Genomic DNA, 19,171 nt, shown 5'->3' on the forward strand with positions numbered 1-19,171 from the left:
TATTCAAGGAAATCCAAAATCTTTTTTAGCATCTGAAAACCCATAATACAAGGATATGTACAATGAACAGTACAATGAATTTCGCTAGTTTCAAGATCGTTTGCAACTGGTAAAGCAATGTACTATGTGCTTATCAGCTGATTCATGTTTTGATTACCAATGGTTGGTCGTTTTATGTAGGTCAATGACGTTCTTCATTTTCATTGGCCCAGTGAGTTATGCCTCAGCAATATGATGACGGCAAAATAGCGATTTCCATAGCTTGATTGTCTGTGCAGGTATTTTCGTTTCAATTAGAAATTCTTACAAAAGTTGGCGTTTGAACAGTTTGTATTTCATGAGTACTGTCCAGATTGACACTCTGTTGTTATTGACCATGTTTTGATGGCAATAAAGCATTTTGAACAGGATTTATGTTTTATCTTTGTAGCGTGTGTTCAAGTGAATGACAAGTGCACTGCGCTTACCATGCCGAATACGGTATATTATGTTCAACCAATATACCAGAAGATATATTGCAATACATATATAGTACAGTATAGGGCTATACTGGTAATACCATACAGTACTTGTGTTGGACAAACCTATACAATCTGTAAGTGAGTATGGTTCAACAGCTTTTAGCAATATTCCAGCAATATCACAGTGGGGGACACCAGAAATGGGCTTCACACATTGTACCCATGTGGGGAATCGAACCCAGGCCTTCGGCATGACAAGCCAATGCTTTAACCACTAGGACACCGCCCCTATACAATGTGTGACTTAAGTCAGTTGTCCAAAGCTAGTGTCTATTAAAATTTCTTTTGGTCCAGTATACTTTGCTGATGAAAGTCCAAGCTTAACAATACAATTTCACTGAAAATGTCAAGAGATATGTCTGGTACACTCAAACATATAAGGCACTTTTGCACAGACTAATTATATCCCTGAGACATTCTTCCAACATGCTGCTTTTAATTCTGAACTAATAAAGCATTTTAGTTAAAATATCAACTTACAGTCTGTTAGACTAGATATGCCTGCCAGGGTGGTTATGGGAACACTGGGAGTCTCTCCGTTCATTTTCATTTGGACCTTTTATGTGTTGGGCTTCATCCTGAAACAAAACAAAAAAATTTGAATAGATTCATATCAACAAGAATATATGTTTCATGTGTCCTAAATTTAAATAGCCTTACAATTAATGTTCATAGTCATTCCCATATGGAGCCTCATTGCACAGTATGTGCATGAGTGCTTGAAATAATTTCAGCTCTTAGTGGTCAGACCATGGAGCTAGCTTGCCTTGAAAGTTACTGGCCAACATTAAATTTCACTAGCTGAAGATTCATCTGATTGAGGTTGAGTGAGTTGTACACAACAAGGAACAAATCACCATTTAATATTCACTAACCCAACAGAAAGTACCGTATATTACCGTAGATAGGCCGACCCCATAGATAAGCCAATCCCCTAACTTGACCCTTAAAATCAGTATCAAAATGGTATGTTTCTTACATAAGCCGACACCCCCCCAACCAACCCCCGATTAGGAGTCCTAATCGCGGCAAACTCAGACCATCGTGTCTACTCATACCTCGATATGAAGTGTAGTTGGCAGAAAATGGATAATGTATTTTGTTTCACTAAATATCATACTTATTGTGGCTGGACGATCACAGCTGGACGGTCAACAACTGGCTTGCTTATTTTACCCCATTCCATGGGCGTACAACTTCCACTTATGTTCATGAGGGTACGTTTTTCGACTGACAAAGTCGTCTTCCCTTGTTTGTCTGTTTATGCAAAGCGATACAATGTCGTTTTCTTACCCCCCTGAAAAAAAAGTTTGACTAAAGTGTAACCCATAGATAAGCCAACGCCCTTCTACAGACTGCTTTTTTTGGTCCTCAAAATTCGGCTTATATACCGTAATATACGGTATACTAGGTCAGGGATCAATTTACCCCCGTGTCTTCAACACAATAAATTCTGGCAGGATTCATATATTTTTTTTACATGTGCATCCTTTTGGCAATATCACCGTTATGTGCGAAGTATAGATGGCTAATTATATGTGCACAAACAAACAAAAGTCTCTTCAATCGATCTACTCACTCCTAAAAAATATGTATCTAAAAGTAATCATTTTCTTCAAAACCTGACAGCTGATTGGCTGACAATAAGCAAGAAGCCAATCGGAAGCAAGCTTGTATACGACCATGGTTTCTGTCGTGTTATTATTATAAGATAGCAGTCGACATGCCACCCGGAAAAATACTAAAACTGTCAAGTTCGCAAAAAAACATTGACTTCTATGTTTGGTCAAGGTGACATAAACAAAGATACAACTGAGAAAAGTGAATGCTCTGCCCAGGAGGAGGGCTATACTGTCAGAAAACACAAAGTTAGGACATTTCAGTCACGTTGGTTGAATACTCATTGGTTATGTACTGAAAATGGTAAAGAAAATGTTATGATACAAGATGCTAAATGCAGAAATTTCAAAATACAACTTTGACCAGACATCTTAATCATATAATGATCATAAACTGTTCGTTCAGGCTCCAAAACTTTGTGATCATTTGCAGGTTGCAACTGCACGTATGTATGAAAAACAAGACAAAGCAGTTTTCACCTTGATGAAATCTGTTCATTGGTTCGCTTGTGAAAAACATCCCCATGACAAATTTTAAAAATTTAGTTGACTTTTCACATGAATTTGAAACTGAAGACATTGAAATTCTCAAGGAAGGTGAAATCAACTATGATTTTCCAACCACTGCCAGTGATCTATTAACATGTGTGTCTGATGTGATAGAGGTCTAACTACGTGTTAAAATGGAAAAGTCTCCATTTGTTACGATTTAGGTACTACCAGCTCCGTCCTGTGAAATATCCCAGACCAGTCAGACTCACCTGTGTAACCTACATACAGTAACAAGCATTGTCACTAAGGTGACATAATCCCCTGCCGCAAATTATCAAATCAAACTTATAAAGTAGTGAAAGTTTAAGATGAAGTTAAATGTCAACAAAAACATTATCTTGCTCTTTAGTTGTTCAAACGCACAAATATTTTCAAGACTCATTTTGACCTTGACATGAATGTCTTAGTGTATGAAATATGCAAAAATAGTAATAAAGAAATTGCTTATTGAAAAATATTCAAGGGATGTCTTGAAAGTATGAAGAAAATCCAGTCAACTGTTCTTGAGGTATCTTGCTGACAAAGTCTTCAAAGAGTCGCCATGACCTTGAAAATTAGGTGAAGGTCACCAAAATCATCTGGGCCCTGTGCCTTCCCTAGATAAAGCTTGGTGTTGAATATGAAGAAAATCCAGTGAACGGTTCTTGAGATATCTCGCTGACAAGGGTAAAACGTTAAAGTCCTCTTGTGACTTTGCAATGAAGGTCAAGGTCACCAAACCTGACTGGGACCTTTCTTTTACTGTGATGAACCTAGGTACCAAATATGAAAAGAATCCAGTCAACGGTTCTTAAGATATTCCAATTCGTACGTTCGGACGGACGGAGCCTAATACTGTATCCCCCGCTTCGCACTAAACGCGCAGCGGGGGATAAAAATCCAGTGAATCATTCCTGAGATATCTCGCTGACAAGCTTAACATGCAGGTTAACATGGTGAAATCTTCAAAAGTGTCGCTATAACCTTGAAAATTACGTGAAGGTCACCAAAATCCACTGGGCCCTGCGCCTTCCCCTATGTGAAGCTTGGTGTAAAATATGAAGAAAATCCAGTGAACAGTTCTTGAGGTATCTGGCTGACAAGCTTAACATGCAGGCTAACATGCTGAAATCTTCAAAGTGTCGTCTAGACCTTGAAAATCATGTGAAGTAAGGCTGTAACGATTCAATCACATATTCGGTGAATCGAACCGTAGCCCTTCATGAATTCAATTCGTTATTCGTGGTCACCAGAACCGAATATTAACGAATATTTACGGGTTTTTTAAGGGAGTGTGTTTTACTTAAACCCTTATGTCCTTTTCCAAAGTGAGATATGCAAGAATCGAACATGTACTAGCATTGCAGCAGTGCAAGTCATGTTAGTTTGCCAAGACTGCACATAGTACTGTCGATTATAACTATTACATACCAAATTTGAGTGTCATGAGATCACTGGTTATTGCTGTGACAAATCGAACTGTCAACATGGGCGTTCCATATTGTACATCAATCTCTTAACTACAATATTGTATTCATGAATAATTATTCGTATTCGTTACCCAATATTCATGATACGTATCATATTCGCCACATAGTGTATTCGTTGCAGCCGAAATGTGAAGGTCACCAAAATCGACTGGGCCCTGCGGATTCCCTAGGGGAAGTTTGGTGTCAAATATGGAGAAAATCTAGTGATTGGTTCTTGAGGTATCTCGCTGAAAAGCTTAAAGGTCACATGCAACGTACAACACAACTTTCCAGATTCTGATACCTTTCGGTATGGACTTACCGAAACAAATCATCAAAAATGCAAATTCATCTTATAAAGTTGAAAAATAACGCGATGAAAAAACCCGCGCGAAATCGGAGTTCAAACGATTCAATAATTTTCCCCCGACTTTTCTGGGGAAAACTGGTTTCAACAGCTGGGCTGCACTCATAGCACGTGCGCAGTGAAATAGGTTCACGCAACTTGAAATCGGGTTGTCCGGTGAATACTCGGTGAAGGCTTTGGTGTGAGCTATTTTCCTAATGTTTTGTTGATATCTCACAATCGCGAGCTTTTTATATGTTATGACAGTAAATAAACTGTTTATATAATTTCATTTGTCTATTTCACCACACGTTCTTCTTACCGAGTCACTTTCTCAGTTCGATACTTAAAAGCAATGTCATTATTTAGCGTTGACAGAATTTCTAACTGTGATATAGATATGTCGTTGTCACAGACAAAACTCAATGTCTTGTTTTATTGACACCAGTGTGTCTGCCTGCCTGTCTGCTAATGACAATATTCAATACACAACTGCGATCACTGACCACATGCAATTTGAACTTAACACCTATCAGGCTATACACCATAAACAAAACGCATTGATTTATGGCCCGAGTTCGGTGTCTGTCACATTATGTAATTACACAGACAGGCAGGTGTGACACTTGTACACATGACATGTTATGATGTCTGTTGATTGCAAAATGTTATACACAAAAAATGAGCATGTATTTACAAAACCCAACATCTCTATATATACACACACAATGAGCCGTGAGGGCATCTGCAAATGAACCAGCCATTACACTTGAGTGCACACCCACCCGCTCTGACTGGGTTCGGTATCCCGGCTGCTTCGTTTCTTGGGAAGTAAACCCAAGTACACAATATTGCACTTTTGATATGTTTTTTCATAACCAGCAATGTATATTATATGTCATGAATAAGTGATAATTGTATTTTAATTATGTTTGATTTTTTGGTTGCATGTGACCTTTAACATGCAGGTTAACATGCTGAATTCTTCAAAGTGTTGCAGTGACCTTGAAACTTTCGTGAAGGTCACCAAAATCAACTGGGTCCTGTGCCTTCCTTATATGAAGCTTGGTGTCAAACATGAAGAAAATTCAGTGAACGGTTCTTGAGATATCACGCTGACAAGGGTAAAACGTTTAAGTCCCCTTGTGACCTTGAAATGAAGGTCAAGGTCACCAAACCTGACTGGGACTTTTCTTATACTGTGATGAACCTAGGTACCAAGTATGATAAGAATCTAGTCAATAGTTCTTAAGATATTCCAATTCGTACGTACGTTCAGACGGATGGACGGACAGAGCCTAATACTATATCCCCCACTTCGCATTAAACGCATTGCGTGGGATAATAATTACTTCAGAGTCTGGAATGAATCAGTGGTCATGTGAACAGTGATCATGACTGATGGGTGAAATAACACACACAGGTAACTTCTCTTGATGAGAATTAGGTATGCTAGTATGCAAGTCCCTTTATTCAAATACCATTGGAAAGCACCTAAGAATCCAAGGACCAAACATAATTTTGAACACTGTCCTGGGTAAACTGATGAGGTGAAAAGCAATTATCCAGCTCTTCTTCTTCTTAAGGCTTTTCAACAGCCACTTTTATTAAAACCAACTTGACCAGCAGGGAAAGTAGGTTGCATTTTATGCTCTTCTCCAGGGCTGGCCAAAAAGATTGACAATTGGAAATACCATAGATGGGACAATTTGTTAACAATTATCAACATGGACATTGTGGCATTGATAATACTGTTCAAAAACTATTGTGATGAAATATGGATTAAATTTACTCACACAATGCACAAAGTTAGGTCTTTGTTCATGGGCTTCTACAGGATGTTGTTTTGTTGGTTATTTATGCATATATAATATGTCGCTACTCGTCGGTGACATGAAATATGTTGATTTCATTCAAACGACTTTCAAAGTTATTTCTCTAATATTTATCAATAAGTGAACAATATTTAATTAACGATAATCAATCTCTATAATCTATATCGATAGCCAGTCCTACTATTCTCCCAATTTTGAACTTTCATTTTGAACTTTTATGAAGTACTAGGCTCTCACTTATTCATATACATTTCTGTAATTAGACCATCATTTGTCAAGAAAATCCTGTTTCTTTGACAGTTGAACCTACTCACAAATGTTTACAAATATAATTATTTTAAATCCACAGCATTTTCTCCCATTAATATCTCTGTAATATTGTGTTTGGACATTATACAACCATAGTCACATAAATAGTTCCAACACATAAACCATTATTAAGCTGCAAATTACAAAAAACTCAAATTTTGAGAATGGTTCTTTTAAAGCTACATGGTAGGCAGTTGTGAAAGGTTTCACAGCTATCCCAGCCATTTTTCATCAATGTTTTTTTCACTAATTTTGTATTTCATGCTGAGGCTTATTCACAACTTGCTCATGTTCACAACATTGATTCCTTCTTTTCCAAGGTAATTTTAACACATTACCCAGTCAACTTGTATTTTAATCTGGATTAACGTTGGATTAATCTGGATTGTGCGTTGGAGATATTCATGACAGAGTACAAAATAATTCAGTCACTGACATCTCTGTCAATTTGAAGTTGGGAGATAGACATTTGAAACCCCCACTAATTAACAGGGTCCACCTTTATGTATCCATGTACAATGTTCAGTCCGAACCATAGTTCATTTGCCACCAGCAGAATGTGGACCACCCACTAAGGGAAAAACACAAAACTTAACTCTTTTCCGACACATTATCACACACTGATAAAACATTCATTTGTGTAAGAACATTGATAGTCTTTGACTGTCAATGCTATGCATTTATGAAAAAAGATTTCCTAGAGAAAATGTGCTACAGTCTCATGCAAAACATCAACTTGCTGGTCATTGACATTAGCAGTATCAGTGATTGCCGTTTGATTATTCCTGTTTCTGACACAATACAATAAGTTTTTTCATCTTAGTGAAAACATATAGTATTATATTCCATTAGCCATGGCACCCCCATTAAGCATGGCACCTCTCAAGTTAAGTAAATATAACAGTCCAATAACAATCAATCTTTCCGAATGTTTGGAAGTTTCTCATAACACCGTTGGTGAGTGAGTTGTGTTGAACACTTCTTTGAACAGCATCCGATAAATAACATGAAGAATCAACTTTATCTAAAGGAGCATTTAAAGTGTAGGTCTTAAGACATTTTCCACATTGGTGAACCACATAAACTTTGGTATTGTGGTGACAAACCTAGAAAGAACTCTGGAAGATCTGTGATTCAAACCCAAGGTCTTAAATCAGGCATACCCCAGGGCCTAGATTTTCGAAGCTCTCTTATCGCTAAGACAGTCGTAAGTGCCACACATTAACATTAACCCATTCAACACCGTAGCCCAGAAAACTGGCTAAGACGTCACAAGTCCCAGGCAGTAGTCGCATGAAAATGATCTATAATTTTAGGAACCTAACTAACATATGATTCTTTCATAAAAAAATCTATCACTTTTCACAATGTTTGAAAACACTTATTAAATTTCAAATGACCTTATATTATCAACAGGATTAGAATTATAAACTATTTTCGCAATGTTATTGAAAAAAGCAATTCTCGGACACATGCTTCGGCAAGGGTCCACAGCAAAGTTGTCAAAGAGCAAAGTAACGATGTTTCGAGAAAATAATTAAACAAACTGAAGAATAAAATCCACATCAGTACCCATAAAAGTTGTCAAACGTACATTATAACTTACTGTTTCCATCTTTTTGAGCGATCGTGTAATGTAATTCAAGTGACATCTCGACTTTTGTCGCCTCAAACTTCACGCTCGGACATGGATGTTTAATGCTAAAATATATGCATGAAGCATTTTTGTCACAGGTCATAACCTAGCACGATACGTCCACTAAATTCCATAATATACGTATAGGTGGTGATTTATTGTGTAACACGTTCAGAATAGCGTGATTTTACCCAAAACTTTCGTCTGAATCATTAGTTTTCATTTGCGAGGACAGTATCCATTGTTGTAATATGATTGGCTGCCTTAGGTCACATGTACGATTTTGACCAATCACGATCCTTATATCAGACTGTGGCGAAAAAGCGTCATCAGAAACCAATTTTTGGATGAGGATACTTACATTTGCACTACTCCCTATGTGTTTTGCCCAGAGCTTTTATAGTTCAAATCAAAATGCCTCCTGTGTCTGAGTGCTTTGACATTTTAATAGTTGAGGGCAAACTATACTTTATTTACACCACACCTAGGGGGTAGAGCAAACTGTCTTACTTTTCAAAGATGCTGAGTGTAAGACCACCAATGTTTTTATAGGAGATTTGCTGAATGTGTAATAAACTCAAACAGGGCTGTTGAATGCAGTGATTTTGAAGCCTATAAAAATCAGGACAAAAATGGAAAATACCTCAGTTTTCGAAGCTTCGTATGAATAACATGCGAGGTGAATCGTTTGATGGCGGGTATCGTTCGAAAGCTCTGAACATCAACAATATCACTATACCCTTGCCCTTGTATTTTCACAGTTGTAAGAAGCAATTTTATTGGATAAAGATTGGTTTCTAATGACGCTTTTTCGCCACAGTCTGCTATAAGGGTCGTGATTGGTCAAAATCAGACACATGACATAAGGCAGCCAATTATATTACGGCAATGGATACTGTCTTCGTACATAATTTTTTTTTAGATTTAGACGAAAGTTTAGGGTAAAATAATGCTATTCGGAACATATTAAGCAAGAAATCGCTACCTATACGTAAATTATGGAACTTATTGGACGTATCGTGCAAGGTTATGACCTGTGACAAAAATGCTTCATGCATTAAAGGAGAATACGAGTGAATTGCAATAATTTGCTGGGTGACAGATAAAGTCATCAGAAACATATTCCCAAATTTTCAATTAAAAATTATGTATAATTATGTTTTAATCGCGAAAACAGTTTCTGTAAATCTCAGCTTCGGCCATTATGCATATTTCGCTGGAACCTAGTGACCTTTCCGCTCGTGACGTCAAATGTGCCTGGAGTACGCCATATTGCCAAAGCCCAAGAGCTACAGTAGTACAAATCGTGTTGTTTCTGTCGTTTTATTAAATAGTACGATGGTGTATTGCGTTGCCTGGGGATGCACGGCATCATCAAACATGGAAAAGAACCACCATTTCTTCCATTTTCCAAGTGAAATGACAGATTTCATTCGGAGTCGGACGCATATGAAAGAGACATGCACGCACGGGGTATGGAAATCCCCAAGCTAGGCTACTCCATCATTCCCTGTAACAACTTACTGTCAGTGGTATTTTTAACATAAATTAAATCAAGTCTGATTGCCAGTCGAATTGCCCCCGCAACAAAATGACCCAGCAAATTTGGTCAAATTGCCCCAGTGGGATAGTCAAAATGCCCCATTTTATTTAAAATGAATAAATATAGGCCATAAATGCATAGTTTTGTCAACTTTGATATTATGTTCTTCATATATAAGTATATACATAGTTATGAGTTTACTAATGAAACATTTATCAGAAATATTACTTCCTAATAACTTTTATATGAAGAACATAATATCATAATAAGTTGACAAAAACTATGCATTTACGGCATATATTCAATCATTATAAATAAATTTGAACAAATTAAAATGAATGACCAAATTTGCAGGGGCATTTTGAAGCTGGGGCAGTTCCGACTGGTACCCATGAGATATGTATTATCAAAATCGGTAAGAGATTTCACATGAGCTTGAAAACGTTTCGCTATAACGTTCTTTTCGGTTTGGAGCCCTAAATGATGCAGTCTACTCGAAACATTGCCGAATACAACGGCAAATCATGAAGTACTTGTTGCTTTCATTGTTTTCCATTTTGTCCAATTACGCACGTCGGCATCAGACTCGCTATTTGTCAGTAGTGTGTGCCGTGGAAGTTGTTCTGTATTCTCGCTGGCTGAGAATTCAATTCGTTATTCGTGGTCACCAGAACCGAATATTAACGAATATTTACGTTTTTTAAGGGAGCATGTTTTACTTGAACCCTTGTGTACTTTTTGAAAGTGAGATATGCAAGAATGGAACATGTACTAGCATTGCAGTAGTGCAAGTCATGTTAGTTTGCCAAGACTGCACATAGTACTGTCGATTATAACTATTACATACCAAATTTGAGTGTCATGAGATAACTGGTTATTGCTGTGACAAATTAACTCTGTCAACATGGCCGTTCCATATTGTACATCAATCACTTAACTACAATATTGTATTCGTGAATAATTATTCGTATTCGTTACCCAATATTCATGATACGTATCATATTCACCACATAGTGTATTCGTTGCAGCCCTAGTGACTGGTCATATATTTATAGGGGTGAGTTTGCTGGCTGGAACTGTATGACATTTTGCTGACAAATAGTAATCTTGTTAAATGATATGGTCTAATTGTAAATTTATTTTGACCTCAAACGGTGCCTTCGTTTAGCTTGATTCGTCTTCTTTATCTTCAGTGGAAGATTGTCTTGCAAGATGTAAAATCGGATCGTATTGATACGGTCTAACATCCATTTCAGAAATGACATCAGGAACATCTTTTACTACTTCAGAATCCACGGACACTGTTAAGTTGTGAGGTAAAATCAAAGAAGAAGCCATCAGCAACAGGCACATATGACGTCATGTCACCTGATACCCCCTCTGCTCATTTACTGTCGGGTGTTTCCGTAATTGGCGGAAATACGAGTACGTTTTTGTGTTTTCATTGCTATTTTACAAACTTTTTGTTCAATTTTAATCACGGAATGTGACATTTAGAATATCCTTTACAATATATAAAAAGTTTTGTTTTCGTTCGTATTCTCCTTTAAACATCGTGTCCGAGCATGAAGATTGAGGCGGTGAAAAAGATGGAAATAGTAATTTTATATGTACATTTGACAACTTTTATGAATGCTATTGTTGATTTTATTCATTAGTTTATTCAATTTATTTAATGATTTCCTCGAAACATTGTTACTTTGCTCTTTGACAATGTTATTGTGGACCCGCTGCCAAAGCATGTGTCCGAGAATCATTGTTTTCAATAACATTGCGAAAAATAGTTTACAATTTTAATTCTGTCGATAATATATGATCAATTGAAATTTAATAAGTGTTTTCAGACATTGTGAAATGTGATATATTTAAAATATGAATCATAAGTGAGGTAGGTTCCTAAAATTATGTCTCATTTTGACATGACGACTGCCTGGCCGATTAATCGGCCTCCGGTGTCTCGGGACTCATAACGTTGTGGCCGATTATTCGGCTTGCGGTGTTGAATGGCTCTGTTTTTTTAGGTGGCATCGTTCTGCGATCAACGATCAGCAATGGAATGTTGGGGATTCCATGACAGCTACGAAGCATTAATCTGATTGGACAAGAAGAGCCAATCACGACAGCAGTTACATATAATTGCGGGTGCCCGTTTCTGATTGGCCAATGCTTAAAATAGCAGCCAATAGCGTAATCCAATACATGTACATTTAGCAGTTTATTGTGATAAAAATGGATGCGTAAACACATAAACGCCGCGGAAACTTGATCAAGATTTCTTGGTTAGTTTTTGATGAATTTGTAAATGATAATGTTCGTAATTTATTAGGTCCAATATGTGAAAATAACATCGAAATTATCGATCGGGCCGAGTGTCCTAATTAATAAGAAAGTAGTCAGTCATTTGAAAATGTTATCGGACTATGACCAAAGGCCGATGACAATCTGAAACCCTGTGAATGTATTAATAAACTGTGCAAGCACATTTATGTTTGGGGTTAACAAAATGAACATTTTGCACAGTACAGTGTGTAGTTATCCAATATATCATGCAGCAGTACTTAAGGTTTTGCATTTATGTTTTAACATTAATTTTGTGAATTATGAATCATGTGACTGACAGCTGAGTTAATTACATATTTGCCACGAGATGAAAATGTGTAATGTTTCAAGGATTGCCCAATTCATAACAACTTACCCCTTTATGTAACTTGCAAGAAAATAAGGTATTTTTTACACCACCAATGATTTGGAGAAATGTAAATTTATTCTGTGGTATTATACATTTTCTGCTAATGTTCAGGCATGCCTTTGTTATATATTTCCATGCATATACTTTTTCATCTTCCAAAACGATTTCCTGAAAAGACTTAAACATCAATTTCTGTGTCAGTGAGTGAATGACCTTGGCACACTACAAGTATAGAAGGTCACATGCAACGTAAAACACAACTTTGCAGATTCTGATACCTTTCGGTATGAATTTACAGTAACAAATGTCAGATCAAAAATGCAAATTCAACTTATAAAGTTGAAAAAGTTTATAAAGTTGAAAAGTGGTTTCAACAGCTGTCCTGCGCTGCACTGCGCTCATGGCGAATGCGCAGTGAATAGGTTCGCACAGCTTGCAAGCGGGCATCCTGGTTCCCGGGCCTCTCATTGGTTTACATAGACTATACAAACTAATGAGAGGCCCGGGAACCAGGATGGGAAGCGGGATGTCCGGATTATAATGTCGTGAGCAGGAGTAGTCTAATCTTGGTTGTGTACACAAACAACTATAGTAAATACTCTACTCGTTACATAAAAGAACCTTGTTAGGATCTAGATCAACTCAGCTATGTGTCAACCAGTTAGGCGTTAGACATTTCAAGACGGAAAACCTTCACTTGGCGGTGAGTACTCGGTGAAGGCTTTCATGTGAGCTATTTTTTATAATGTTTTGTTGATATTCACAGGCGAGAGCTTTTTATATGTTACCGATTTAACTGTTTACATAATTTCATTTGACTATTTCCCCACAAGTTTTTCTTACCGAGTCACTTTCTCAGTTCGATACTTAACATCAACGTCATTATTTAGCATTGTCAGAATTTCTAACTGTGATATAGATATGCCTCTATCACAGACAAAACTCAATGTCTGTTTTATTGACACCTATGTGTCTGCCTGTCTGTCTGCTAATGACAATATACAATACATAACTTAGATTACTGACCACATGCAATTTGAACTTAACACCTATCAGGCTATACACCATAAACAAAACGCATTGATTAATGGCTCGTGCACCCGAGTTCTGTCTCTGTCACATTATGTAATTTCACAGACAGGCAGGTGTGATTCTTGTACACATGATATGTTATGATGTCTGTTGATTGCAAATTGTTATACACAAAAAAATGAGCATGTATTTACAAAACTCAACATCTCTATACACACACAAAACCGACTGTATCGGCAAATGAACCAAAGAATAAAAGTCTTCATTACACTTAAGTGCACGCCCACCCACTCTGACTGGGTTCCGTATCCCGGGTGCTTCGTTTCAAGGGAAGTAAACCCAAGTACAAAATATTGCACTTTTGATTTCCGATTGTACGCTTATAATTTTGTTTGTTTGATTTTTTATAATCAGCAATGTATATTATATGTCATGAATAAGTGATAATTGTGTTTAATTATGTTTGTTTTTTTGGTTGCATGTGACCTTTAAGCATTGCAAATCGAGTGAGTGAGTGAGTGAGCGAGTGAATATTGAGCGTCACATCGGCAATATTGCAGCCATGTCGTGACGAGAAAAAAATTTCAATTTCTCAATATTAAAATAAATTTAGAACGTAAAAGCCTGTCGTCTAAGGACAGTAAAAATACTAGACTATCACAACTCTTAATTTAAAACTAATACGCAATCATAAAAATAAATCACTAGAGACAACAATACAATATAACAAATGGGCTATAGATCACCAACAACTGAAGGTTGATCACCATACTAGGGACCATGGGGACTTACAGTATCTTTTATACCTACATGGACCCTAGCTGGGTTTACATCATCCCTTCAGCTGCTGGCGATTGTAGTCAAATTTAGCCATAATTAAAAATCGCAAAAATTCTACGCTTAAAATCCTGGTAAGTCTAAATTTACTTTGAAAGTTTCGGGACTTAAGTACCCTCATAAATCAACGGAAAAGAGTTTATTATTATCCAAAATAAAAACCAGATAATTCATGATTTGCAAATTACCATAAAAGATCATCTATAATATAATCTGCTCAAAAAGCGACCTATAAAAATTGTGACCACCTAGAGAGGTCATCAACAGTTTTCTCAATATAAGCCCTACCTTACAGACATAAAATTCATCAAATTCCATTCACATACTCGAGATACTGTGCAAGCAATTCATATGGATGTCTGTAACATACCAATATCTTCTGAGGGATTCAGTTGCATGACCATTATAAACATGATTATAACAAGTTTCCACACTGTCAAACTGACAATACTTGTATGTAGGGCTGCAATGATTCGGTTCGTTTCATCGAAAATCGAATCTGACATCTTAGTTTCGTTTTTCAAATCATACGCATTGCAAAACCTTTTCACAATATAAAATATTACTTGAAATCCTGCACTTTTCTCTCCCTAGAAATCACAAATTCTCTTACAGGTTTCTTGACCTATATTAGACTAATGCTTAGTCTCTGAATATATATAATTTTGATAGTAACAAACAAGCCCATTTAAAGACCAGAGATCCTGAATCTGAGGAAATCTAGACTTGCTTTATTTAGGGCTTTAGCCCTGCAGATTGGGCTTGGCAGTAGGGAAAATAATGTGGTTCGGGGACTGTGAGACAGACTAGACCTATATCTACTTTCAGCTTTGCATGTATTAATGTTCGCAGTATTACATTTGTTTCAGCTAATCAGGTGTTGGATATGTCAAACTATAAATAGCAACTTCAGAACATTGTAACAGAGAAAATTGAGTTCAAGAGAGTGACCATGTATTATGTTTTGGGTGGCAGCGTTATTTGCTACAAGGTGTCTTGCAAAGACATAGCAAAAATGTAGATGATGGCTTGTTAATAAGAAAACATTGTCCTTTACAGGTTATTGAGGTGTTTTGCAGCTTTTCATATGATCAGCAAGTAAGAATCATTCAAATGTTCCATAAGCATGAGAAAACCCATAAAACGAGCATATAATAAATGCGAAAACCTGATTGTAACTGTGAATGGCAAGCCCTCATTAAGAAGCTGATAACTACTATTTCCATAAAGTTTACAAGCCATTGCATACAGACAAATTTAGTTGACTGATTTGAGCAAAACAACCATCATAAACCATAACCAACTGACAACCCATGTACTGCATTTTTCGTTAGGCAAACCCATTACAGTGTTGGCCTTAAGAGGGCATTTTTGCGTTTTAGATGCACAAATATAAGTTTGAACATCCTTTCGTGACATGTGGGTTTCATGGAGGCAGTGACTGAACCTGTATTGTATTCTTCTATTAACTCTTTCAACACCATGCAGAAACTTTAAGTGCCATGAAACCAAGTTCCCAGAGGCTATGAGGTCATAGAGGAAGACCTGTGAACGTCCGGGTTAGAAGATTGATCTTCAGTAACCCATGCTTGTCGTAAGAGGTGACTAACAGGATCGGGTGGTCAGGCTCGCTGACTTGGTTGACACATGTCATCGGTTCCCAATTAAGCAGATCGATACTCATGCTGTTGATCAATGGATTGTCTGGTCCAGACTCGATTATTTACAGACCGCCGCCATATAGCTGGAATATTGCTGAGTGCGGCGTAAAAATAAACTCACTCACTCGCTCATAGATGAAGCCTTGTAAAACATTATTGCTACTACAGTGATTTTGAAGCCTATAAAAATCAGTAGCACAAGTGTCCTGAGTGGGTGTCTGGTGATAGGCCATTGACCTCAAGCTCTTTTTGACATTTTTTAAATCCCAATGCCATCATATAACTAAATTGTTAATGACATTTAATGTTGCAACTTGGATTCTAGATATACAGCAAAATTAAGAGATGTAATCCCACTGTTGATAAATATGAAATTTATTTTTCTAATATTTTTCAAATAATACAACTACAACTTAAATAAATTGATTTTTTAATGAAAATGCAAGCATTTATAATGTCCAGAAATATCACAAAAGAAGCAAAAACTATGGCGATTTTTTTTCCATTTGTGACATGTCATAACATCCCCGTGACTTTTTCTTTTATATTTTCTTTTTTACGTAATCAGAAAATTATTATATAAAGATTACTTAAATAATATGTATGGTCGCCTATTTCCCGATATCAGTGGCTTTCCGCTCGGTAACATGACACAACAACGGCAAATACCTCAGTTTTCGAAGCTTCATATGAATAACATGCGAGGTGAATCGTTTGATGGCGGGTATCGTTCGAAAGCTCTGAACATCAACAATATCACTATACCCTTGCTGAGAGTATTTTCACACTTGTAAGAAGCGATTTTATTGGATAAAGATTGGTTTCTAATGACGCTTTTTCGCCACAGTCTGCTATAAGGGTCGTGATTGGTCAAAATCAGACACGTGACATGAGGCTGCCAATCATATTACGGCAATGGATACCGTCCTCGTAAACAAAACTTTTATATTTAGACGAAAGTTTTGGGTAAAATAATGCTATTCGGAACATATTAAGCACAAAATCGCTATCTCTACGTAAATTATGGAACTTATTGGACGTATCGTGCTAGGTTATGACCTGTGACAAAAATGCTTCATGCAAATATTTTCGCATTAAACATCGTGTCCAAGCGTGAAGATTGAGGCGGCGAAAGCTGAGATGTCACTTGTCAGTGACTTGACTTGCATTACATGATCGCACAAAAAGATGGAAACAGTAATTTTATATGTACATTTGACAACTTTTATGAATGCTATTGTTGATTGTATTCATTAGTTTATTCAATTTATTTAATGATTCCTTGAACATTGTTACATGCGGGTGGGGTCTGTAAACCCCGTTTCTGATTGTCCAATGCTTAAAATAGCAGCCAATCGCGTAATCCATTACATGTACATTTGGTAGCTTAGTGTGATAAAAATGGATGCGTAAATACATACACGCCGCGGAAACATGATCAAGATTTCTGTGGTTAGTTTTTGATGAATTTGTAAATGATAATATTCGTAATTTATTAGGTCCAATGTGTGAAAATAACATCGAAATTATCGATCGGCCTGAGTGTCCTAATAAGTAAGAAAGTAGTCAGTCATTTGAAAATGTTATCGGACTATGACTGAAGGCCGATGACAATCTGAAACCCTGTACTACATATCATACACCATTCTATTGTCGATAAATATGAAAGTTATTTTTATCATCTCATCCAAATGACATTACAACTGCAAGTATATGTTTAATGAGTTAAATTTTTTGGCCAGCCTGCTCTTAGGGTCATGACTGGCCAAAATCATGCACGTGACCTCCTAAGGCAACCAATTATATTACAGCAATGGATACCATCATCGTATCATCTTAAACAAAAACGTTTTGAAAGTTTTGGGTAAAATAATGCTATTTGAATATGTTATTAGCATGAAATCGCCACCTATATGTAAGTTATGGAACTTGGTGGACATATCGTGCTATAGAGTGAAGATAGAGGTGACAAAAGCCAAGACGTGACTTGACTTACATCGCACAAAAAGAAATGGATATAGTAACTTAAATGTACGTTTGACAACTTTAATGCGCACTGTTGCTGATTTTATTCGTTGGTTTATTCAATTCATTTCATTATTTCCTTGAAACATTGTTACTTTGCTCTGTGATAATTTTGACTTGGGCCCACTGCCGAAGCATGTCTCCGAGATATGTTTTTTGCGAGATACAACATTGCAAAAAATGGTTCATAATTTTTATTCTGTCGATAATATATAGCCAATTGAAATATAATTAGTGTTTTCAGACATTGTAAAAAGTGATAATTTAATAAATGAATCATATGTCAGGCAGGTTCCTAAAATTATAGATCATTTTCATGTGTCTGGGGACTCAAGACATGGCAGATTATTTGGCCTGTGGTGTGGAATGGGTTAATGTTACATTATAGTGCTAACCCCTAAGTTCAGAGTGAAGGGGTCCATGTGACCCCTGGAAAATATAAACCAGAGCAGACGCTGCAATAAAGATACCTGCATCACAATGTCATGCAACACATTGTACTTGCCAATATACAGCCTTATACATTTCACACATCTATAACAACTACTACTATCACCTAATCCTATTCAACATTTTACAATGAACACAAAATGCAATTTAAACAGTGGTCAAATGTAACATGGCTTCCACTGTGATTGAATGGGTTAGCTGACTTTGCCTGCTGGTGATTAGAAAAGTACTAGAATCTGTACTTTACTGAGAAAGCGTAATCCCAAATATAACATATGTTAAATATAATTTTAGGCAAACTGTATTTATGCGAGTATTTTTCAAAAGCTGAATGCCCAAATCTTTTTCACTCTTGTTAGCACTACATTTTTGGTTGACACACATTTGGGCAAAATTTGTACACTCAGAGAACCTTTGTCAACCCATACAGTTGTCAAATTTTATTCGTCTTTTCTGCCTGATGCACGCTGCAACATAACCTCACAAGACTCTCTTTATTTATTCAAAATTAACCATGGATATTTTCTTTTCCACAAAGCAACTGTTTTTCCAAAACCATGTTCCCATTGTGTTGTTTCACTTCCACGCCACAAATAGCTAATGTTACAAGTTCATTTAAACTATCACCAGCAATTGATTCTGATTGTGAAACTCAGCACTTGCCTATT

General features: G+C 36.7%; 1 protein-coding gene across 1 annotated transcript in view; it reads right to left on the reverse strand.

Moving 5' to 3' along the window:
* LOC124292506 (nipped-B-like protein) overlaps window positions 1-19,171 on the reverse strand; it is a 79,066-nt gene that overhangs the window by 47,955 nt on the left and 11,940 nt on the right. Inside the window, 1 exon segment of the mRNA XM_046729623.1 lies at window positions 1,002-1,099. Coding sequence (XP_046585579.1) covers window positions 1,002-1,071 — 70 coding nt within the window. The 5' untranslated portion in view covers window positions 1,072-1,099.

This window comes from Haliotis rubra, unplaced genomic scaffold (genome assembly GCF_003918875.1).
Source record: "Haliotis rubra isolate DU_JTF1 unplaced genomic scaffold, ASM391887v1 Scf52, whole genome shotgun sequence".
Lineage (NCBI taxonomy): Eukaryota > Metazoa > Mollusca > Gastropoda > Lepetellida > Haliotidae > Haliotis > Haliotis rubra.